We start from the raw sequence: 25,160 nt of genomic DNA on the forward strand, positions 1-25,160 counted from the left end.
TAGTATGTGTTAAACCATGTTACATTCCTGGCTGTGTGGATGGAACAAAACACATTACCAAACTGTGATGCAGTCCTGCATCACAGAGCAGTCCAGACCTCACCTGAAACCAAGAACTGCTATTGACTTTGCCACTAGTTAGGGCTCACAAACTAGGGTCTAAATTAAGCTTTGCCTGGCCTCACAAACTGCTACCAAACTTTATTCAGGTTGTTGTCTACTCAGACCTTGTTCTAGCCAGCCTTTGGTTGGAAATGAGATCTAGGTTGCTAAGAGTGTTAAACCTAGTTTGGTCTGAGAAACTTGTGCCAAATTGTGTACAACTCAAGTGCACTAACTAGCACCAATTACAACTTTGAATTGATTACTGGTTCAACATTTGCTTAGGTCAACAAGCTGGTCTTCATAGAATCGTAGAAGTAGGGTCGGAAGGGACCTTGCAGATCTTCAAGTCCGACCCGCTGCCTGGGCAGGAGGAAAACTGGGCTCAAATGACCCCAGCCAGGTAGGCATCAAGCCGCTTCTTAAAGACCCCCAGGGTAGGAGCCAGCACCACTTCCCTTGGAAGTTGGTTCCAGGTCCTAGCTGCCCTAACTGTGAAGTAGTTCTTACGGATGTCTAGTCTAAACCTACTCTCCAACAACTTGTGGCCATTATTCCTTGTTATCCCGGGGGGCGCTAGGGGAAACGAGGTCTCCCCCAAGCCCTTCTGGTCCCCCCTAGTGAGTTTATAGACGGTCACCAGGTCCCCCCTCAGCCTTCTCTTGTGAAGGCTGAACGGGTTCAGGTCCCGTAGACTCTCATTGTAGGGTCTGCCCTGCTGTCCCCAGATCATGCGGGTGGCCCTCCTCTGGACCCTCTCAATGTTGTCCACATCCCTCTTGAAGTGGGGTGCCCAGAACTGGACACAGTACTCCAGCTGCAGCCTGACCAGTGTCGCGTAGAGGGGGAGGATCACCTCCTTGGACCTACTTGAGACGCACTTGTGGATGCACAATAAGGTCCGGTTAGCCCTGCCGACTGTGACCTTGCATTGTCGGCCCACATTCATCTTGGAGTCAATAATGACTCCAAGACCCCTTTCTGCCTCCGTGCTCTTAAGAAGGGAGTTTCCTATCTTATAAGTGTGCTGCTGGTTACTACTGCCCAAGTGCAGCACCCTGCACTTGTCAGCATTGAAACGCATCCTGTTTTTGTTAGCCCACCCCTGCAACCTATCCAGGTCTTGCTGCAGTCTTTCCCACCTTACTAGCGTGCCCACCTCACCCCAAATTTTGGTATCATCAGCAAATTTGAACAGGTTGCTTTTCACCCCGTCGTCCAAATCGCTGATAAAGAAATTGAACAGTGCGGGCCCAAGGACTGAGCCCTGGGGGACTCCGCTGTCCACTTCCCCCCAGGTCGAATATGACCCGTCCACCACCACCCTCTGAGTATGACTCTTCAGCCAATTCACAATCCATCTGACTGTGTAGGCATCAATGCCACAGTCGCCTAGTTTTTTAATGAGGATGGGGTGGTCGACAGTGTCAAAGGCCTTGCTGAAGTCCAGAAAGACTACATCCACGGCGACACCTGCATCCAATGCTTTTGTGACCTGATCGTAAAAGGCAATCAGGTTGGTCTGACATGACCTGCTCCTAATGAAACCGTACTGGTTGCCCTTGAGCATCATCCCTGATGCCGGCCCATCACAGATGTGCTCCTTGGTGATCTTCTCAAAGAGTTTCCCCAGGATTGAGGTAAGACTGACGGACCTATAGTTGCCTGGGTCCTCCCTCCTCCCTTTTTAAAAGATGGGGACCACATTGGCTATCTTGCAACCATCTGGAACCTGGCCCGAGCACCACGAGCGCTCGTAAAGCCGTGCCAAGGGCCCTGCAATAACCCCTGCTAGCTCCCTCAACACCCTGGGGTGGAGAGCATCTGGACCTGCTGATTTGAACATGTCCAGCCCCTCCAGAAGCACTCAAACCCGGTCCTCCTCAACCTTAGGTCTGGAGGCGTTCCCCTCGAGTCCGTCTTGAATCACGGTGGGGGAGTCCTGGTCCCTGCACAAGAGTCTTCAACTCTAATGATATGGCCCCAAACTCAATCCTAAATCTAGTTTGTGAATTTGTCCTATGCTAGGAAATTAGCTGGAGGCTTGTTCTTCAACTGTCTTGCAACACTGGGTTGTGGGACGGGGAGAGCTCTGTGAAAAGCAGCAACGCGCTGTGGCTTTGGAGGCATATGGCCTGAAGTTCAGAGGACTCCTTAGGCTGTGGCCAGCAGGGCCATGTCCCTGGGGTCCTTTCCTACTTTTTCTTTGGGCCAAGGGCACTTGCCATGCCCAGATTTCAGATGTATCAAGCTGAAGTCTCAGGGCTGCTTTGACTGTTGGATCAGCATCCCAGTGTCAGCAAACATGTGTAGCAAGGAGCAGGGTTTCAGGACAACCATGGCCAGAGGGGACTGGTGTAGAGAGCTCTGAGTCCGCCAGAGCTGCATTTTGCTGTGGAGCCTGAAGGGGGATTTGCTCTGTCTGGGAGAGTCTGTCTGTAAGAGACGCTGCCTTCTTCCTCGATCCCCTCAGCTTCCTGTGTCGTCAGCTTGGGGGAAGCACCAGCCTGGCTGCAAGTGTCAGTGACAGAAGCAGGAGCCTGGATGGCGTAAACGGGGAGAGAATTGCAAAGGTGAGTCTGCTTTTTCTGGCAGGTTGCAGAGCACTTTCTCAGGGAGCTGCAGTCTCTGCTTCCCTCCCTGCCCTCTCACATTTGCTCCTTGCCAAATGACAGCTATGTAAAAAACCCCAGAGGCTGCAGGGATAACCTGCGGTGTGGATCCTTGCAGACAGTGTGTCCAGGCTGATCCAAGCCATGGATGTGACAGAGGAAGGACTTAGTGCATTGGTTCCATCTGCACAGCATCAGTAGCGCAGTCAGCATGCGCACGGGTCTATCAGGGTGGGAAAGATCAGCTTTCAAATCCAAAAGGCAAACAGGGCTACAGGCCGCTCTGAATGCCTGGGGGCTCTCAGAGAAGGGAAACACACATTGCTAACAGTTCTGGGGTGAAAGAGCAGTCCCTTATGCATGGGGTAAGGCAGTGTGCTGTGCTGGCCCTTGGTGACCTTCTGCAGGATTCTAATTGGATTAAAAACTACTTTGAATTAGTGGCAAAAGTGCAGGTCGGCTGAGATTTTAAGCCAACTGCTTTATGCATGCTGAGTTATAACAGGCACAGGTTGAGTGACTAGATTTCTGACACCTACCCATGGTCTTTGCTGGTTTTCCTAGGCTGTTACAGATGTTCATTCTTACCAGGATAAATGTATATTTATTAAATTCTAGTGCAAAATATACTGTTCTGCAGAGCCCTCATACATCTATTTACAATTCTGATTCTTAGAGGCTTCCTATTGCAAGAGGGAAAGTTTATTTTAGAATTCTTCAGACTTGCAAACTAGTTGTGAGGTTTGCTGGTGGTACGAAGGGAGATCTGAGGACATTACTAAAGTTTCAAATTCTGTGTTCATATGATACTTTCAGGTGCTATTTCTATCAGCTCTGCTGAAGCAAGCCAGATATCTCTTCCTCTGCGGATTCAATATTCAGAGTAGTTTTTTTTCCAGTTTCTGACAGTGGGACTTCCGCTGTATCCATAACAATATGTTTATAGGGTGATGGCCCCAACTGCTTCCTGCCCCTAAATCCCTTTTATTCTATCTGCTCTGTGGCAAGCAGCAGGAGTGAGCGCTACCTACACTCCTCAGAGGCCCTTGTGCGGTCATGCAAAGGCTGGGGAAAATTTGCTTTTATTGCATTTTGGGCCAAGATGGTTAATTTGTTTTACATGGCCCTGTTTTCCCTCTTATCAGTGTTAAATGGCTGATAGGGCCCTGAGCTTTCCCTCTGGATACTTTCCCTCTAAGACAGGGTGCTGCAGTGCTCTTGGGTGCCTTGAGATCCTTTCAAAGGTGCTGCAGGGTGCAATGCAATGTGAGCACTGTTAGGTGTGCAAACATGATACACAGGATAAATTAATATTGTTAAACTAACATTCTGCCCTGCTGTGGTCATTCTGAGTTCTTTGCCACAAAAGAATTGCTCTATTATTTTTCTGTAGTAAAAAAAAAAGAGTGAAAATTAACCTGGCATTTTCTGAGGGGTTTTTTGAGTCTAACAAGGGGTGGCTTGAGTCTAAAAAGTTTGAGCCACTGCTCTAAGCGCTTTTTCCTGTGTTACAGGTGTGACTGGGTAGCTACACTGTGCGACCCTGAGGATGGTGCGGATTTTGGCTAATGGAGATATTGTACAGGATGACGACCCCCGGGTGAGAGCAAGCACTCAGCAGAGGGACAATGCTTCCCGGCGGGTAAGGCAACAGAAGAGGAAAATATGGGGAAAAATGCAGTGCATTTTACAATTGCTGGAGGAAATGGGGGGGTGCATCACTATTAACCTCTCTTTTTAACTGCATAATTCTTCATGCTTTATCCTGAGAACTAGGCAAGACAGAGATGAGAGAATATTCTGTACTGTACTTTCAAGGTATTAGGGTAGGGGTGGGCAATTATTCAGCTGGAGGGCCACTTAACAAGTTTTGGTGAGCTGTTGAGGGCCACACACATAAAATTAATAACGAAAATATAATTTTAACACATTTTAGATAAAAAAAAAATCATATGCTGAAAATCAAACATCTGCTATAAATTATTTTAATTTTATTAAAAAAATTATGTTTTGTCCTGGTTTATGGTTTTTGCATAGTGCATATAGAAGCAATTTACATAATAGCTCAAAATAAAGTGCTTGTCCCAAGGGAAATAAAACCAGCCAGCAGGACACTTAGCCAAGGGAGGACATCCCCGCCTCCAGCAGAGCCCTGCCACTGCCCAGCCACCCTCCAAATCACAACGGAGCTCCTGCCTCTGCCTGTACCCTGACATGCCACATACAGCCTGGGGGACCTCCTTCCCCCAGGAGGAGCCCCAGCCCCAGGGTGCTGGGGGCAACCTCACCTGGGCAGATGGGATGGGAACCATGTTGGCTGGAGTCAGGAGGTAGCAGGTGGCTGGGACAGCTCGCAGCACTGCAGGAGGCAAGGTGGGACTGGGGCTTCACCTGTTGAGAGGTACCAGGGAAGCTCCACTGCCTCTAAGCATAGGTGCAGAGTGCCCACTGCACAGTCCTAGTGCCTGGGGTGGCTCTCGCCAGCTCCAAACCACGGGCACACAGGGCACTGCTGGTCCAGCCCAAGCTGCGTCTGGGGCCTGAGCCTGGCTTACCCAGGGCTTGCTGCGTGGAGTTAGGCTGGTGGGGCTGCTTCCAGATGGCATCCCACATAGAGCTAGCAGAGGCTGGAGCCAAAGTTGGCAAGGCTTGAGTGCAGCTTGCCTAGGGCCTGCTGTGTGGTGCCAGGAGGGTGGGTGCGTAGGTGGGGCTGCTTCTGCCCAGTATTTCCTGCGGCACCAGCAGAGGCTGGAGCCAGAGCCACCGCCTACACCACCTGCCCACAGGCCAGATATAATTAATTGGTGGGCTGGATATGGCCTGTGAGCCTATTTTGCCCACCCCTGTATTAGGGGACTGTTGGGAATAGCAGGGAGTATAGCAAGTAGTGGTGGAAATGCATCAGGGTTCACTCTATGGGCCCAATTGTGTCTACACAAGGGAGTGGAAAAGCAGCTCCAAAATTAGCACAAGTATCACAGTGTCTTATAGCAGTTGGGTTCTGTTGTGTAGGCATATTGGCAGGAACAGGGAGTAACTTCCCAGTCTAGGGAGCTTCAGGAAACACAGATTTAATCTGTGCAGTGGCCAAACACTGGTTGTCCCTCTGTCTGCCTCTCTGGAGTCTGCTATGTCAGCTGGGCAACAGGCACTGTGCTGCTATCACTCATCACACTGAAAGTGCATTATAAATCCATTTATGAACAGTTAGTGACCTGTGGGGGGAGCCAACATTGGTCTAAACCAGGGATGTCAAACTTGCTCTGGGCTGGATACAGATCGTGGGGGCTCCTTCTGGGCCAGATCCTCACAGTTAGTAGCAGCTGCAGTGCATCTGAGTTGGGGCCGGCCACCCAGGTTGGGCATCAAGCAGTATCAGGGGTGAGATGACCAGCATTGCTGCTGAAGGAATGGGCAGTAGTGGCATGGATCCAGGGATGGGTGGTATCAAGGCAAGTGAAGGGTTTTCATAGATTGTAAGGCTGGAAGGGACCTCAGAAAATCATCAGGTCCAGCCCCATGCACCAAGCAGGAAAGACAACTGGGGTCAGGGGACCCCAGCAAAGTGACTGTCTGGTCTCCTCTTGAAAATTTCAAGGGTAGGTGATTGCACCACCTCTGGAGGGAGCTTATTCCACACTCTGGACACCCTAGTTGTGAAGTAGTTTTTCCTAATGTTGAGCCTGAAACGGTCTTCCAGGAGTTTGTGACCATTACTCCTAGTTTTCCCCAAGGGTGCTTTGGTGGACAGTTGTTCACCAAGCCCTTGATGTACATCTCTGATGTAGCGGTAAGCTGCTACCAAGTCCCCTCTCAGCCTTCTCTTTTTCAGGCTAAAGAGTCTCAGATCCCTCAACCTTTCCTCGTATGGCTTGCTGCGCAAGTCTCTGATCATACAGGTGGCCCTTCTCTGGACTCCCTCAAGCCTTACCATGTTCTTGTTAAAGTGCGGTGCCCAGAACTGGATGCAGTACTCCAGCTGTGGTCTCACCAATGCCGAGTAGAGTGGGAGAATCACTTCTTTGGTTTTTCTGGAGATGCATTGATTAATGCATGCCAGGGTATTGTTGGCCTTGCTGGCTACAGCGTCATGCTGCTGGTTCATGTTCATACTGTGGTCAATTATTACCCCCAGGTCCCTTTCATTCGTAGTGCAGGTCAGGTTGGCATTGCCAAGCCTGTAGGTGTGCCAGGGATTGTTTGTCCCCAGGGTGTATCTGCACAGCCCTTGCTCACCCCCTGTGCTACCATTGGCAGTGTCTGTCAAGGTCCAGGGTCTGTCAGCAGGGCACCTTCAGTGGCTACAACCCTAACTTCTGGTAGCCCTCTGGACTACTGGCAGGACAGATGGAATGGTTCTGCAGGACAGATCCAGTCTGCAGATCATGTGTTAGACACCTCTGGTATAAACAGCATTAATTCTGGTCTAGATCTATTTTCAGAGTAGCAGGTGTCTTCCTTTCTTCCTGTCTTGGCCTGATGTATTCCTTCCAGATCCACAGATCCTCACCATGCAGAGATTACAAGGAAGGTCTTAGTAGGAACAGCAGCTCTTTTCCTGTTTCCAATTGTCAGTGTTTCTTTCCACTTTATATAAAATTGGCTCCAATCCTAGCTTGTGTTTCTGGCCTCGAGATTTAGATATGGGGGTGTATGCATGTGTGAGAGCGAGAGAGAGACTTTGTATTTTGTGGGCAACCCAGAGGCATGGTTCTACAGGCTCTGCTGTCCATTCCCCTTCTCACAGTATGACCTTTGATTTAGAGTGCAAAAGGCAGACAGCTCCTCTGAAATGCTTGTCAGAGACAGGCAATCACTTATGCTTTTGGCACCTCATTGTTCTCCATTGCCCTTGGGAGCTAATTCTGACCACGTTGCACTCTGGATTTAATAAACAGGAATGTTTTTGAGATTCTTCTTGGTGCTTTGTGTTAGCTTTTGCCCCCTCCACTAGTCTGGCATAAGTCTGCTGAGTTCATTTTCTCTTTGTCTGCAGGGTTTCTTCAACACACTGCCTAATGGCGGTCCTACTCCACTGCAGCAGCAGAATGCGAGGTTGAGGGGAAGGTCTCCATTCTCAGAGCTCAACCAGCAGCTTGTGAATATGGGATTCCCCCTATGGAACCTTGGCAACCAGGTGGTAGAGCCAGTGATGTCCATCCTGCTGCTCTTCCTCCTCATGATGGTGGGGGTGCGTGGCCTGCTGTTGGTGGGCCTTATCTATGTGATCTCGCACCTGAGCCAGCGATGATAGAGCCCTACTATCAGCCATTACTGCTTTCTGCTTGGTGAAAGAAAGAGTGGGTTTCCTTGTCAGGCATGCATGTGGGTATATATGTGTGTGCGTGTGCGCGTGCGTGTATGTGTCTTCGTGGAGTGTGTGTTTCTGCATGTGCATAGCCCTTTCTCCTGAGAGTGTTACTGCATCGCATTTAAGGGGAGTAGCAGTAGGGAGTTGGGATGCACAGGGAGCACAATCCCAGTGGTAGCGTTTTTCCATGTTAAGCAGCTCCTCCCTGAAGATTGTCTGACTGAGGTCTAGTTTGACCAGTCACTTCAGCCAGCTGGAGAGTTCATGCAAATAGTGTAAACTTCAGTTAAGATGTAGACAGGGGACCTGAAATGGGAACAGTAGGGTACAGAAACAAACCAGCATGATTTGAGACAATTTGAAACATCCTGGAGAAGATAGGGATTGTTGTGTAATTGCCTATCTGATCCCAAAGAAACACTGCATGGGGAAGGTAAAATTAAGAGAGAAGAGTGGGTGAAGTGGGTGCATGTTATGTCTTATACACAGAGAACTGGAAGGTTGTAAAAAGGGGCTGGAAAGGGGTCTTTACTACAGAGAGTGGAAAGGCTAGAAGAAGTTTGAAAATAAAAACATGGAAGAACCTCATAAAACAATTGATATTACTAGCACTTTTCTCTTGCTCAGGTAAACACCAAGGATATGTGTATTTGAATGAGAACTTGCTCCCTTTCTTCCATTGTGTGGGGAACTGATGTCATCTTTAGTAATGCTCAATCCTTGCTGCCACTGGAATGATTCCAGCAAGGATGAGACATTGGACCTAGAGGTATATGGAGAGCGGGACCCATTTTAGAACAATAAAGTCTTTAGTAACCTTCAGAAGTGGAAATAAAAACACATTAGAGAGATGGTGCTGTGGCCTGATGTATTTAAAAGCTTTCTTTCTTGTGAAAAAGATCTCCAAGGCCAAAAAACTTAAGAACTTTCCCTTTGAAGAGCTGAAAATGAGTGAGCAATAACTCCACCTTCTCAACAGACTGAGGCCTCAACAAAGACAGCAGATCTGGATTTTGGAGGAAGTTCTCATTTAGATCTAGATCCAGTCATCAGGCCAATATTTTTAGAGGGGGCCAAACTGCAACTCTGAATTAAAATTCTCCCTGGTTTTCGGGAAGTTTGAGTTAATATCCAAATACAGATCTGAATTCCAACTGGGCACCGTAATGGCTTATTACATGTTCACTCTCCCTGTGTATTTTAACAAGGACATTGTTCTATAAGTGAGACCTGGTGTGTGTGTTATGATCTCTGTGTAATGAATGCAGGCAGCTGTTGTTCTTCTAACAACAGAGTAAATGAAGGGAATTGTGCCTCACAAATTGACTGTCAATCGAGTTTTCCTTGGAGGAGTACAAAAATGCTAACAGCAACACCTCAAACCTTGTTCTGTTTCCTGTGATAACAAGAGCCTTGTGCTAAAAAATGAAATGAGATGCAGGAAAAATCTCTTAACATGCCATTTTGTTATAATAAAATTGTTCTGTAACTCTTAATACACACTTCTCTTTTAAAATGGTTTCATCTCTGACTTTTTTTCTTTTCTTAAGCCTGTAATGGTGTGGCAGGACTAGCAATAATCAATGGTATTTCCCTGAGTTGAGGCTCCACAAGCGCTGAGAAATCTGTAGAGATACAACTTAAGAGCGGAACAAGTTTCTTTATTAAACTCAACCTTGCAAAAGAACTGGTTAGCTCTGGGGATTGGGTTAGCAAGCCTGGATTTTAACATGGCATTATTTAAATGGAGACCCATAGTTGTCAGTTGACCCTAATACGCTCAGATGGGGCTGAGCCTGAATCTCACCAAGATTCTTCACTAACCCTTGACAGCACTGAGGTGGTACAGTGCCATCATACTGTATTCAGTTGCATTGGTGCTGCTATTAGGTTAACATTCTCAGGTGCCTCTTCTTAAACCGAAGCCATCTTTAACTGGAAAGCACTGAAAAGTGTTATTTTCTGAAAGCCTTCTGGTGGCCAGTGTAAAATAACTTGATAGTTTCAGGTTCGTTCCTAATGAATGGCTGACCACCATCATTGCAAATGGTACCTAAGCAAAGAGTTTTTCAATGTAGAGGACAAGCAGTGGACAGCATTCTGGGACTGTACTACTCATACGTGAAGGGAACTGTGCAAAAGCCAGGCTGGTGTCATGGGAGATGGTCCCAGTACCTCAGCTGAGCTAATTTAGGAATGTGAATTATTATATCAGTAGCAGAGATGGCAGGAGTTGACTGGCTTCTTATGTAACCTACTCTAGACTCATCTCCCCCAGGTGAAAACCAGCAAAGGGAAATGACCCTACTGATTTCCATGTATTTATCTTTCCCCTGTCTCACTGCTTCTACTTCCACAGTGAAGCAGAGCATCTGAGAGGAGCTCTGACAGCGATGGGCCTTCAATGATGGGGGCCCTCATTGTGAACCCAAGTGACAGAACTAATCCTGTTAGTAAATTGTTCCTGCTCTTTCCACAGAGGTGGAGAAGAAACAAGAGGGTGAGCACAAGGGATTTGGGTGCTTTGACAACAGATGTGTTAATCACCAGACATAATCTCTTAGCTGACGCTGTTCCAGTGTCAGCTTAAATTTGAAGCATGGATGCTCAGAGTGGGTTGGAAGGTTTTCACAGTAGGCTGTACTTAGCTAAGGAACTTAATATATCCTTAAAATCTGATTAATTGAAATGAATTAGAACCACTCATGGATTAAATCACCCCCTCCTAGTTGCTTTGACTGTGCTGTTGTTGAGGTTTTTTTGCTCCAGTTCTGGAGAATTATTAGGATGTTCTTTTGTTCATACCTTAAGGTAATTTGCTTCTTATGTCTCAGAGGAATTAGGATAGGTTTGTGCTGATATGGAAGGTGCTGTGCCTTGTAACTTGGACATGCCTGCTTTCCCTGCCCTCTCCCCCCACATTATATTAAGGGGTACTATGCTAGAGGAGGCACCATACATTTTAACTTGGCTATTCTATGGATACCAGCACCATAGGGCACTATGTTGCTGATGTTCAGGGAGCTGCATTCCATGCTAAGGTAATTTTAAGGGATATTGGGTTTGTGGCAGATGGATGATTTTATGAGACTCATCAGTGGTGAGAACTTGTGAAAGATGAGAGATCCTAGACTGAGGTTAGAGCCAGCAATTACCTTCACCACAAGAAAAAGGAATGATGTCCATGACTTGGAACATATTACTTTCATATGTTAGGTGGACAAATATCTCCTAAGCTATTTCAATGTTTCAGAGATTTGTTTTAATTAATATATTACAAAATAACCAGGGCCTGTTAGCCGTGTTAGAAATCAAAACCTGGAAGACAACCTTTTCAAGATCAGGTAGGTGCACATCAATGAGTGTACATGTCAGTTAGACTTGTCATACATGTGCATGAGGGTGACAAACATGCCTCTTATGTTTGTGCCAGGTGTGCGTGTCTTATATGACCATATTCATGTCTGTTGAGTGCTAATCCTTCATGTATTCCGAAGCAGCCACTTACATAGGTATTTCTCCTGGGTAGATGCGATGTCAGCCATGCAGGAGCCTGCAGTTGCCTGCCAGTCACACATGCTGTGTTGGAGCTCTCTGCCAATTTTGAATTCATTAACATGAATATAATTAACTTGTAATTATGTTAATGATTAATATAATTTATTTAATTTTAACTCTTAAGTAGGCCTCAAACATTCAGTGGGGAGGGATGGAAGACACCGAGGATTTTGAATGGAATTTTGGATTCACAGAATGGAATTTGTAGCCTTTTCCTCTTTGGGCTCCTTTTCTGCAGAGCTTCCACCTCTGAGAGGATCTCACGAGACATGCTCAGTCAGAGATGAACTTGGAAGCCAAGGCCTTCAGTTTCCTTTCATCCTCCCAATTCCCCTGCATTGTCTGGAGTGTTACTATTTTTCAGGAACGGGCTGTGAGGTGTAATAGATATGGGCAAAGAGAGAGCAGTCCGGCTCTGCAGGGCAGCAGGAGCTGCGCTTCCAGAGCAACATGGGGTATTGTTAGGGAAGCTTCCAGTTGCAGCTGCCTGCTGCAGTGTGAATGGTTTCACAGCTCACCAAAGAGAGGACTGAATTTAATTCAAGATGAATGGGTGCCTCCCTGATACAGATGACATTTTCATTGCAAACTAACAAGGGGAGAAATCCAATTACATTACAAAGGGGCTCCCTAATAGGCCATGCAGCTTGTATATGTGGTGGGGCTGGAGGCTTCTCCACCACAAAAATCTCTTGCAGAGGGAAGCCATGCAGGCCATCCATCAGGCACACAAAGCAAAGTGGGGGAGGGGGCACTCATCCAACCTCTGTGTGCACGGGCCTAAAAGAGCATCATTTGAAAGTTCAAGAGATGACGAAAGTGAGTGAACAGCTTTTTGCTGCAAAGGGCTTAGAGTGTCACTTACAACCAACTGGTTTGGGTGTGCACGTGAGTATGTGTTTACATTTTAGCCATGGTTTTGATTAAACAAGGCTTTATGATTTCTTAAGTGGTGTGTTCAGGAAACCACACTGTAAACCTCCCCTTTTCACCTCCACCTTCTGCTCATGAGTTTCTTATTTCCACTTTCCCTTCTAGAGGACCAAATAGAACCATGGTGTTAGGAGGCAGGACCCAGCTGAAGTCAGAGGAGCAGCATCTACCTATACTATAGATCAGTTTGGCACTTTTTCTTTCTCCTTCCCTTGTCCTCTCCCTCATAATCTCTTTCAGTCTTTTCCTCTGAAAGGCTCTCTTTCATCTATACTATTTCATTTGGGTTCTCATGCTGCACTAATCACCATGATACATTCTCTGCTGTCTTTTCTGTCCCTTATATTTGCAGTTAAACTTATATATCACAATCAACTTTTGGGAGCAGGTGAAAAATACTCTGCTTGGTCAATGAAATAAAAAGAAACAATAAGTTGCAAAGAAGAAAGGTGCAAAATAAGGACTCTAACTGTAACACTTGTTACCTGCTTTTATACAGAGGGAGTAAAAAGCTTCCAATGCATATTGGAAATTTACTGATCTGCACAGTGCCAGGATATGTCAAACCAAACTTTTCTAGGTAAAGCAGTATTTTTTTTTGCTATTCCTAAAGGTGAAGTGCACTTAGAATAAAAACAAGTTTATAAATTTATTTTGCTCCCACCTTTTGCCAATGCACTTCAGTTCTAATGCATAGTGCTGTCTGCTGTTTTTCATTCTGAGCTGAGACCTGGAAGCCTGCTGAGTGCTGTCACGAGACTGTCCAAGTGGAGCAGTTTGTCCTGGAGTGTGGCACTGATCACTCTTTGCTGAAAAGATAGGAACATCGAAGGGTGACATGACATCTCAGGATTCCTCCAGAACTCTTCAAAATAATTGGCCCTCCACATTGATAGGGAAGACTGGGTGGGGAAACACCATTATCTGAAGCCTAAGAAGAATAGAAACCAGAACTCAATATGAGAGGAAGAAAGGAGAAAAATCAGTCTCCATCTTTCTGTACTGGGGACAGATCTGACAACATACTTCAGACTGAGGCCAGAGAGTGCTGATAAAAATCACATTCACTGTGACACCTACTCTGAGATCTGAATCTGTGCCTTCTGTTTTACCAGATGAAGCTTTATGCAATATATAGACAGAAAAGACATATTAAGTCAGCTCATCTATCTTCTCTTCAGTATATATCATGTTGCATGCACCATGCAGCATATTGATTTTTATAAAAATCCTGCACTTCCTCATTTACCAGAGCAAAAGGAACAGGTAGAAAACCAGTGGAAATATCTGGTTCTGGCTTGCTTTTGATCAAGGGAGCTGGTAACAGGGATCAGATCTTGGTAACCAAAGACAAGTGGAGCACTTGTGTTCCATTGTCCCTGGTTGGGGTCCAAAGCCAGGGAAAGAGCAACAAAATTGTCAGGACACTCTGGGATTGCAACAGGCCCTGTGTCAGGGAATAATGTGCTGTGCGCCACCTGGTGGAACGAGGAGGACTCTGTACAGTGTCATTTCTTTTATATTTTGAATGAAGCAGCTGTGAACACTTGACTGTTCTGTCCCATTTGAAATGGGTTTTGTATATAGCCCATCTCCTTCCTACAGAGAAATGCTGTGCTGTGTAGGAAGATTCTTACAATATGCAGAATATATGGATTTCCTTCACAGGAGATCATTTATTTTGTGGCTTCTCTGTAGTTCCTTCTTCTGCTTGTTATCTAATCTGTTTCTAATGCAGCTCTTCCCTGTAGTGTCTGAGCACAGAAGCACTTTTTTACTTATAAGCTCCACCACTCCCTGGCATGAACACTTTTATTTCTGTTACTTGAAGGATTTTATCCCCTATGGTTAGGGATAGAAATTACATATACACTGGTATAAGTTATTGGAAACCAGTTCAAATCTGTAACACAACAAAAGTTCAGTTAGCATAAACTGCTTTCAAAATGGCCCAAACCAGTTTAAGATAAGCCTGGATGGAGGTAGTATCTGACTTAACTGATTTAGGTTAAATTGGTTTCTTGAAATTCTATCCCAGATCTCCTCCAAATTCAAGTTACCTCAGAGTCCCTCAGGATGCTTTGCACCTGCCCCACAAAGCCCCCCTTGCAGGGTGGGTGGGCTAGCCTTGACCCAAGCTGTCCTCTCCAGCCGAGCAGGGAGGTGTGCTCTAGTGCCTTCTGGCTTCTGGCCTGGGTCACTGCAGGCATGTGGCTGCATTTCTGGAATCAAAAGTGATTGGCTGTTCACTTGCTTATCTGTTCAATCTTTGCAGCTTAGACTAACCTGCGAAGACTGAATTGATTCAGTCTCTGGCTTTTTGACTGTCTGTATTTAGCCTATGAGAAATGTTGCTGGAAGCCTTATGCACACTGGCTTTATAAAGCATATTCAAATATGTATTATAGTGAGACCTGCCTCTTGTTGTGACGTCACTAGCATTGACTACTATTAAAGATAGTAGTGACTGTTATATTCTTTTTAATGTACTTTGTCCCTTCCTGATTTCTAACTCCTTCTTTTCCTCAATTCTAAGAAAAATCTGGTAGTTTGTGCCAGAAAGGACCAAGTCTCCAGCCTGAATAGACTAGCAGCAATGTGTGCAATGGCTCAGTTACTGGAGCATTGGTTTGGATCTTGAGGAACCTGGGTTCCATGTCTTGATTTGCTACAGACTTTGTGTGAGAGCTAGGGCAAGTCCTTTAGGCTCCAATCCTTAAAGTTATTTAGTATCCAGGTTCTATTGATTTCAGTGGAGTTACAGAGCTAAATACTTTCAGGGTCTGCATCTTGGTTCCACATTTATAAAATGGGGATAATAGCACTGTGTTGCCTCACAACAGGGCTGTGGAAGAGAAATATGTTAAAGACTTCAAGAAGCTCAATGATAGGGCCATATGAGAGCTTCCGAGCAGATCATCACGTCTGTTGTTTGTGTTTCTTCTTATACTTTGTATCATAACAAAACTTCAGATGGTTCACAGGGCAGGGGTATCAGGTGCTCTAACATGGGAGAGCCCCATTGACCTGTAAGTTGTAGTTCTAAATAGTTACTCCAGGTCAGTTGACTCAGCAGTGGGTTTTATTCAGTATTCAAAAGGGTGGATGAGCTTGCATTGCCTACTTACTTCCAATAGGTGGTGCTGGTCTCCAAGATGCTGACCTCCACACTGGATCAGAGAAGGAGCACTTTCAGAGAAACCAAAGGCAGCCTAATTTTGCCCCAGAAATGACACGGAGAAAGCAAACAGACTGAAAACCTTGCTATCATGTGGTTCTACATAAAGTAAGCCTCCTTTGGGATTTAAGGATTGTGGGGTGACTCAGGCCCTCAAGAATGCTCAGGACAGTGAGCAGCTGCAGCAGTGACTTATCAACCCCTTCCTTGTAATGGCTTCACTTTGCAAGCTGAAAGTGGTAGTTTATGGCTCGAGGAGGAGGAAGACCTGGTACCAGAGAAAGTGAGGAGTCACCACGTAGGCTCAGCACCAAGAAACTGACTTGTTTTTAGCTATCGCTCTGACTGGACAGAGGCAGAGTGGGCCAAGGCAGAAACTGCATTCTCATCCCCTGCCTCTGACATGGGGTCGGCTAAACCCCAGCAGTGACCTGTCGCTCTGTTTAGTGACTGAGTGCTGTGGTGGGCCAGTAGGGGGAGCTCCTTTGTTGAGCCTCCCACCTCACTATGCCCATCCACCTGCTGGACTCCACATGTCTCCCCAGGGGCACCTAAGCCCTGGCAGACCCCCTTTCGATGCCCACCGCAGAGTTCGGGGGTAACGTGCTGCCACCCCCCCGAGAGGGGACCTTCTAGGTTCTGTGTCCTTGGGGAAACACAGGCCTAATAGTCCTATGGGTACTCGACCCAATACAAGCACTTAGGGCTCCTCCCCAAGTCGGGGGCCAAAAAGGATAGTCTCCCTTAGTCCGCAGACCTAAGGGGCCTCCTAGGAATAATTAAACCCACCCCTCAATAAGTCTCCTACACCAGTCACAAAGGATTATTGGTTACAAAGGGTAGTGTTAGAAAAGGGTAAGAGGGAGAGCACTATCGAGGGATTACCGTTGAGCAAAACAGTCTGGCTGAGGTAGCCGTTTGATATGCAAATACATCACTGGGAGCTGACTAACTCTCTAGAAACACTTACGAGTATCATCCAGAAGATGGCAGAGATCTGGCTCGGAGATTTCCAGAGAGAGAGCGTTTCAGTTGGATCAGACTCTCTCCCTGTGTCCTGGGGCTTGTGCCATGCTGGTAAAATGGCTTCTCTCCTCCTCCTTCTTGGACCAGGCCTTTATATAGCCTTTCTGACCTCAGCAGCCCAGTCTAATAGAAGCCAGCAGTGTTGGCAACTAGCCAACCAATTTAAAAAACATCTCTGGTTCCCTGGGCAGATGAGCAGGGGCTTTGTCCCTCCCCCACTCAGGTGACCAGAGGGACCACACCCTCAGCACCAGGCTTTTGTCATGTAGGCAGGGAGGAAATTCTCCCCTCCCTCAGGAATTCGACTCCAGTGTCCCAAGTTGACTGGGACAGGTTTCTGGAGAGAGACACAGATGGTAGCATTTCTGCCGCAAGCGCTACTGAAAACTGCGGCACTCTCAGGAGACTGTGAGTTGCAGGCCTGAAGCCCCAAGTGAGCTTGGAAAAGTAAAATCTAAGTTGTACCATAGGGAGAAACCAGACAGGTTCTCCACGGTTCTTTCTTGTCTCACCATCTCTTTTCCTGGGTTTTTTAGCATCATTTTGGCCTCCCTTATTTTGTATTAGGAGGCTGCAAGAAGCATGTGCATGGCACAGGTAGTCTCTGTGTGTGGTGCATGGCTGGCTGGAGAGAGGACAGGCAGGACAGTGGCATATAAGGCAAGGAGCAGAAAACAAAGCAAATCAGGTAGAGAGAACACAGGGTAGGAAGCAGAAAGCAGAATAGCAGAGCAAGCAGGGAGCACAGGGCTGGGAGCAGAAAACAGAGCAGCAGATTGGGCAGAGGAAGGCATTAGAGTGACACTCAGGGAGGGTGCAGGTCTAATTTGAGGCATACTTGTCAAAAGGGTGGCCCTAACTGCTGTAAGGTATTTGCATATTAGCAAAAACTAAGCACAAATGAGCTAGTGTGAATTTAGCCTGAATCTTAACCTGAAATATGTCCAAACCCCAAACTTTATAATATTGTGGACTTCTTTCTTAAGGCGTCCTCCTCTCTGCCTATTGATATTTTTACTGAATTCTGGGTTGGAGGTCTCAGCAGGTCTGGCCAAATCTGCTAGGGTAGCCTCACATTTTTCTAGCTACTGAGGTTGAGGGTCTCATGACAACATATTAAAAGGTGTCATCTTAGATCCAGGGCTGCTCTAGCACATGGAGGATTTGAAGAGAGCAGTTTGTCAGAGATACGAAGGGAAGGGGTAAAACTTGAGCCCCTCCCCCAGTGAAGTATCAGAAATGCCTGCTAGGAAGGGGGGCAGAGGGGGAGAGGCAATAAAACAGCAGAGTTGAGGAAGGTAAAAGAGTCAGGTCTGGCTGTGTGGTGGCGTGGAGGAGGTTGAGACTCAGAGAAAAAATTACAAAGAAACATCAAAAATAGAAGCAGCATGACTAAACTGGATGGCAGGCTCCTAAATGAGCCAGGGACCAAGTCTTACTCTTCATTGTTACAGCACCTGCACTTCTGGGGTGCCATAGCAGGTGAGAAATAAATAATCAAATCTGGACTTGAAAACCTTTCCAAAGTCCCCTTTTTGCAATAAACCGAATCCTGAGGACCTGCCATAAGCCCATCTGTTTAGAATTGGGAAGTGACAGACTGGACAGATGTACAACTGAGTCACTTGCACATCCAGATCAAATAATGTTTAGTGTATTATGAATGTACCTAGAGACACTAATCAATAATACAGCCCAGCTGGGCTAAGCGTTGTATAAATACATATTAAGACATAATGTCCCTGGAAGATTATAGCCTGAAAAAATGAGTAGATATGAACCTTTAAGATTTGTGTTACATTTTTCTTGTTCTCTTCATGGTGTAGGAGAAGCATAAAATGCACCTGCTCACTAACTTCCAAATGTACTGTTTTTTCCTTGTCTTAATTCTCTTTCTTGCCTAGTGAAGAAGCTGGAAAAGCTTTCTGAACTCTTCCCCATGTCTCCTTAGGCCAATAACGATCTAAAAAGGATGGACTGTAGGCACACCCATTGCTTATTATGTTTTATGAGTCTACCTCTATTGCCTGATCCAGAGCTGCTATGAATCTACTCTTTCTATTAGCTAAAGTTATCCTTCCAGCTGAAATTGTAGAGTCAATACTTTTGTGTTGGAGATCCCAGGCCCAACCTGTTGTAATGACCAATGATGTCCATCATTATGGAGACCCCAAATGCTGTTCTAATTAGTCAAGCCAACAAATGCATCAGAAGTGGTAGCCATAAGTAGAATACTAAAGTCCCAGGGCCAGACTCTCCTCCTAATGAACATAAATCAGAAATAATTCAGTCAAACCCAATGGGGTTACACAAGTGTAAAATGGGTATTAACCAGAGGTAACTTGGTTGTTTCATATCTATACTACACAAGCACAATGGCTACTCTGTAAATCTGCACTAACGTGGAGAATTTTCTCCCCTTTCATCCTAAAGAGAAACCCACTGTGGTTGTATATGTTGGCATGACAAGACAGAGGCTGTGTGATACCATCTGTGAAGCAGGATACTGGATTTGTTTGCCATATTTAATAAGTCATACCAGGAAATGAGAAAGGGGAGCTCACTGTAAAGGGATCTTAGTGGTCAGTTCAGTGGTACGACCCCTCCCTGTGTTCTTAGTGTTTCAAGCTGCCAGTTCTCTTTCAGCACAGTAAACACACTATTTCATTTATCCACATCCCTCTCAACGTAACAAAGTCTGAGAATAAATGAGTTCCAGAGAATTTCTCCCAAATCCCCTCACATCTGTTGATATTAATTGGGATTATTATTGGAAATCTGTCAATATGAGGTGGTTTCTATGACAATGGTGCATCTCTTTCTGTTTGGTGGCCCCCAGCACCAGCAGGTTACCATGGTGACCTTTACTTCAATTGTAAATGATTTGTAGCACTGATTCTGTGCAATTCCTTCTGGTAAAAACTATTTTTCCAGTTAGGCAGGAAAAACTTGGGAAACTCTTAACTAGTAGGAGAAGCTTGGACGTGATATTTAAGTTTAAAAAATAATTTAATTTTCTTCCTGTTACCTATATAGTTCTCTTGGAAACACTCTCTTCCCTTTCTGCACATCATATGTTTGTTGTAGTGATCAATCTCTGAGAACTTTGAAATATCCCATAGAGTATCATATGCCCAGGGTCGTATTTTCCAAGTCTCTTGCCAAATATATGTGTCATCAGGAGAGATGGGAGGATAGCCTACAAAAGTTTTTGCAAATATTTGCCTGCTTGAAAGTCACCAATTCACTTTCCTGGGGTCCATGACCTCTTATCTGTGTTTTACAGACCTTAGATTAGTGACATTTTCTTTGCAAGAATGTCTAAGAAAAGTTAAAGTGCTATAGATCACCATGCATATATGTAGCAGAAAAGTATTTGTGCAGCCAGCCTAGAGGTCTTAATGGGCCTGGAAATAATTTAAATCAGGGGCATAAACAACAGTGTGTACTGTATTATCATTTAAACAATTAATGCTTTTGTAAAATTAGACATCTAGGTACAGAGAACCAATGAATCAATTAGGGTGTTAAATTAAGTAAACTGTTTGCTGGGAACAGTGTTACCAGATTTATTCATATAATGTACGTACAATTTCCTCCCCTTATTTCATATCAGAGTATAATAAATATACCTAATAATGTGACACACACAAAATATGTAGGCACATCTTACTATATGCATTTGTCTGCATTTACAGAGACAATAAAGTAAAGGTAAAATTTTGAGGCTGCATGCCCATTAAAAAGGAATCTAATGCCATCAAATTAACTATTAGAGCAAAGCCCTAGTATCCAGGGACCTTGGAGTATGATTATGCGGGCATGGTAGTACTCATACAATGGTCAAGGATGACATTATATTTCCCTTACAAGCCTGATTTTATCCTACTGTGATCCTCAACATCCACCAAAAACCCATCAAAGTGATAGAAGTCTCAAATATGTCACATTGGCTCTAGGGTGAATATAGAATTATTCTTCAAAACATGAATGACTGTCTTGAGCAGGGGGTTGGACTGGGTCATGGGTGGCCAGTGTTTGGCATATGTGCCACAAGTGGCACAGACAGTAGGGCTGTGCAAAGCTTCGGGTGGTGATTCAATTCAGAGGAGATTTGGCCTGATTCGATGGCCAAATCTCTGAATCCAAATCGAATCAGGGGACCACTTTAAAGGTCTGAATCGATTCAAAGCTCTCCGAATCTTCGGAAAAGATTCGGAGAGCTTTGATGATTCGGGCGGCCCCCGATGGCTGCAGCTGGGAACTGCAGCTGACTCCCAGCTGGTAAGTACTAGGGGCGGCGGAGAGGGGGCTGGGGGAGGGGACCATGGGGGCACCCCTTGCCAGCCTTCCTGACCTCCCTGCTCCCCCAGAGGCCTCCACGTGGCGTGGGGCAGCGGGGATTGTCCCCTGCCAGCAGGAGTGGTGAGTCTGGGGTTTTTTAGGGTTTTTTTTCTTCTTAAAAGGCCAGAGCTGGCCCAGGTGGGCCATCTGTGCAGAGGCTGGAAGAGTGGGGGGGGGGGATTACACTTGTGCAGAGCCCCCCATGCAGTGTGGGGCAGTGGGGGGCAGCAGGGATTGTCCCCTGCCTGGCAGCATCTGGTCAGTTGGGGCTTTTTTCTTAACATGTGCTAGGAGCTGAGGCAGCCATTGCTGGGCTGGGAGAGGGGCAGGGGATGGGCCTGGCTTGGCTGATTTGGAGTCAGAGATTTGGCAGCAGCCGAATCTCCAAATCAGATTCAGTTGAATTTAATCAGGACAGTGATTTGAATCACCAAATCGAATCACTGTCCTCTGAATTGGCTGAATCCGAAGCGAATACTAGCCACTTTGCACAGGCCTAACAGTCAGCTTTGCGTGTGACATGTGGCAGATCAGGGAGGGAGAAAGCAGCACAGCAGCAGTTATGGCAGGGAGCAGGAAGCAGAGCAGCAGATCAGGCAGGGGAAGGGGATCTGAGCTGCACTGTAGGAAAGCACTGACTTAATTTGTGACATACCTGCCATAAAAGTTGGTCTTCACCGGACTTTCTCAGGTCTCTTCCAGTGCTAGTTTTCTAGGATTCTATGAATACGTTTCTCTTGTATCATCAGCTTTTGTTACTTCCTTGGTTTTGTCTATGACGACTCAGTCCAATTTTTGTGACATCATCATTTGCAACCATAGAAGTGATTTGTGATGTCACAAATACTGAGCATTACAATAAGAAATGAGCACATGAAGAAAGGTATTTATACATTCCAGTTTGAACTTCAGTCAGACTAAAGAGCCAGATCTTGGATCAGGTGAAACTCAACAAAGCAAATTATGTGTGTGTGCGCATGAATGCTCAAATGCATGTGTTTCTGCACAAATTTGACATGTTAATTCTACTTTGCATTCTCCTCATTCTGATTCTGAGGAAGCTGTGTTCATGGCAAGTGTTCCTGTATAAATTAGAGCAGCCCTCAGACTGCTCAAACTTCTAATATGGGCAGATGATAGCTGGAAATACAATTGGCTAGTGGTACAGTATTGATGCTTGTTGGCCATGTTCTTCTTCTCCAGGAACTGTGGTGGTAATAGGGAAAGTCAATGGTGAGTAGGGGCTTCTATGCTGGCTCTCTACCTTTGGATCAATACCCTTGCTCTTGAATGCTCCTCCCTATACAGCAGGGGTGGGCAAAATGTGGCCTGCGGGCCACATGTTGCCTTCCAGGCCATTCTATCTGGCCCATGGGGCCCCTAAAAAATGTAGAAAATTAATATTTATCTGCCCTGGGCTGCCTGTCATGTGGACCTTGATGGCTTGCCAAAACTCAGTAAACTCCACGCAAAATAATTGCCCGCCTCTGCTATACAGTGTACTTCTGCTTGACTGTTGGACTGTAATGGCAGTGCAGTATAAAGTGGCTGCATCCCAGCAGAATATCTAATTGAATATGTTCATTTTAGCACCACTCTATCAAGTTTCTTGATCTGAAAATAAATATAAAACAGCACGCACCCAACAAGAAATAATTCATGTATAAAGCAAGGGGGTGAATTAGCTCTACTGTTAGAAGTTTCCTTTGATGTTCTTTGTTAATTACTTGAGTGGGCTACATAACCTCCACCTCCCATTTTACACAGTGTTTCCTTTCATCCTGACGGTGTTAGCTAGTTCACATATTCTCCAGGTAGCTCTGTGACTCCCTAAGAGTATGAACAGTCTGGTGCAAAGCACTGGAAAAATAAGGGAAATAGAAACAGGAAAGGGAGTTCTGGAGCTGACTGACTTTCAAGTGAAAGATATGGTGCTAGCTCAGTGTTTCCCTTTGAGTTTTCCAGGTGAATGAGGAATATTTGCAAATGGGGTCTCACTTGGTGAAAAGATCACTTTATGTCAGGAATAATCTATCCAGGGTATTTATCTGGTACTCCCTTGCCTTACTATCTCAGTTCTTCATCATCTTTAGTGTATTTTTGTATTTATTCTCACAACACTACTGTGAGATAGAGGGAAAATGATTTGCTCACATTACACAGGAAGATGGTAACAATCCAGGTCTCTTAGGACCCACACTAGTGCCCAGACCAAACTACTGAACCATTCTTCCTCCCTAAGTTGTAGAGGGAAAGTCATTTTATCTGGAAATAGCCTTTTCTTTATTAGATCCCCACAGAACCCTGCAATATGTTGTTGTCATGGAGTCCTCCCATGGGGGTGCTTGCTTGGAACCACTGACACCTTGACCAGTCTTTAGCACACCCCCTGAAGCCAGCCCATGCATGACCTCTAGAGCAGGGGGTGGTGAGGGAGAACCCTGGCTTCTCTGCTCCCTCCAAAAAGTTACGCAGTTCTCTCTGTCCCCAGTCCAGCCTGCATAGATGCGAGCACCTCAACATCAAATCAGCATTTTTCTTTCCAGTCTGTCCAGCTCTGACACCCCCAAACTGTTCTTTGGTCTCTCTCTCCAGGCTATCTTCCTTCAGACAATATCCTGCTTGTCCCTCCCTGCTGTGTCCATTGTGAAATTTATTTCTCTTTCCCCCCTGGAAGCTCTCCTGGATGTTACTTGTAATGCCCACCTTGGCTGAAGGGTCAACAGAGCTATTTGAGTCTCTGTAGATGAATGTGTCTTCTGTTACAACTGGCCAACAACTCTGGCTTACCTGTCCCTTTAAGACATGTGCATTAGCCTTAGAGGTAAACTGAGGTGTGCAGCATGGTTACAACATGAATACAGTTAACACCGAGATATGACAATATATAGTCCTTCAAAATTATATCTATAGAAGGATCATCTGAAAATTTCCCAGAGTCCAATGTTTCTATGACTGTGTCCAGAAACACCCCCTCCCCCCCCCCCGGTATTTATATTTTTATAAGAAATAGAAAGAGGCTTTATTTGTGAGCAAAGAGCTAACAACAGATTCTCAGCACAAGTACAACACATACATATGCCAAAGAGATTCTGGCATCTCAGGGAACATCAGGTGTTTATTGTTACATTTTCAGGAAAAAATATTGTGGAGAATGTGGTTGCTATGAAAGCAGGAGAGTGTGAGGCAGGCTACTCCTGGCATACTGGACTGGCACTCTGGGAAATGGGGGGCTAGCCAGGGAAAAAAAGGGTGTGAAGTATATTTTTCTCACATGGATCTGATGTTGCCCTGTCAGAATCCATACACACCTGGCAAAGTCAGTGGGAGAGTGTATCCCAATGATCCCCAGTCCTCCTACCCCTGAATGTGAAGCATCAACATGACTAGCACAATTTATTCTTTGTCCATGGGAAAACACTGACCATTATCCTCCTGGCACTGATACGGGCTGGGAAACACCCCCATTGGCAAGAAAAGAAAAGAGCTGGCAAAAGGTGGTGAAGAGACTGAAGACAATGTTATTAATCACCATTGGGGGCTGGATGGTAGCATTTATGTCATGGGTCTGTGAGTGTGTAGGGGTTATGTGGCTTTTGCCACCCTCAACAGGACTCAGGCAGGACTAGTCTCTCAGGGACGGGGATGATAGGGATAGTCTATTTCATCCTTTCAGATGAACCCAATTGGTTTCCTTTGCTCTACAAGCTGAGCTTTATGGACTAATGAGAAAGGATAACTTGCCGCATCTCTATCCTCCCTAAATCTTCTTGGTGCGGCAAGAATATCAACAATGAAGAAATTCTTTATTGCTTGCAGTATCTGTTCTCTCTGCTGTAAGGGACCAGTGCAGAGGGTTTTTTTTTTACCCCTGGATATCTAGGGGTCAAAAAAAGCAGAGATGCGCGCGTGGCGGCAATGTGTGCTGTCCAAAGCCAGAGCCTGGCTGGCTGGAGCTGTGCTTTGCTGCCAGCCAGGCTCTGCGTGGCAGGATCACCACTGCTGCAGCCCTGGGAGGCTCCCAGGACCCAGGTAAGGCTGTTGAGGTCAGCCCAGTGCTGGCCCCAACCTCCTCTGCACCACATGGGGTAGCTTG

General features: G+C 45.8%; 1 protein-coding gene across 2 annotated transcripts in view; it reads left to right on the top strand.

Annotated features, from left to right (window-relative positions):
* The first annotated feature begins 433 nt into the window (after window positions 1-433).
* FAM241B (family with sequence similarity 241 member B) overlaps window positions 434-25,160 on the top strand; it is a 92,862-nt gene continuing 68,135 nt past the window's right edge. The window contains exons 1-4 of one of the 2 annotated variants that reach the window (XM_059729892.1): window positions 434-505; window positions 2,576-2,675; window positions 4,229-4,356; window positions 7,711-9,544. In XM_059729892.1, coding sequence (XP_059585875.1) covers window positions 4,264-4,356; window positions 7,711-7,965 — 348 coding nt within the window. In that variant the 5' untranslated portion in view covers window positions 434-505; window positions 2,576-2,675; window positions 4,229-4,263 and the 3' untranslated portion in view covers window positions 7,966-9,544. Of the gene's footprint in view, window positions 506-2,575; window positions 2,676-4,228; window positions 4,357-7,710; window positions 9,545-25,160 lie in introns of those variants that run through there. The other variant, XM_059729891.1, reaches the window with a different exon arrangement.

Source organism: Alligator mississippiensis, chromosome 6 (assembly GCF_030867095.1).
Source record: "Alligator mississippiensis isolate rAllMis1 chromosome 6, rAllMis1, whole genome shotgun sequence".
Classification (NCBI taxonomy): domain Eukaryota; kingdom Metazoa; phylum Chordata; order Crocodylia; family Alligatoridae; genus Alligator; species Alligator mississippiensis.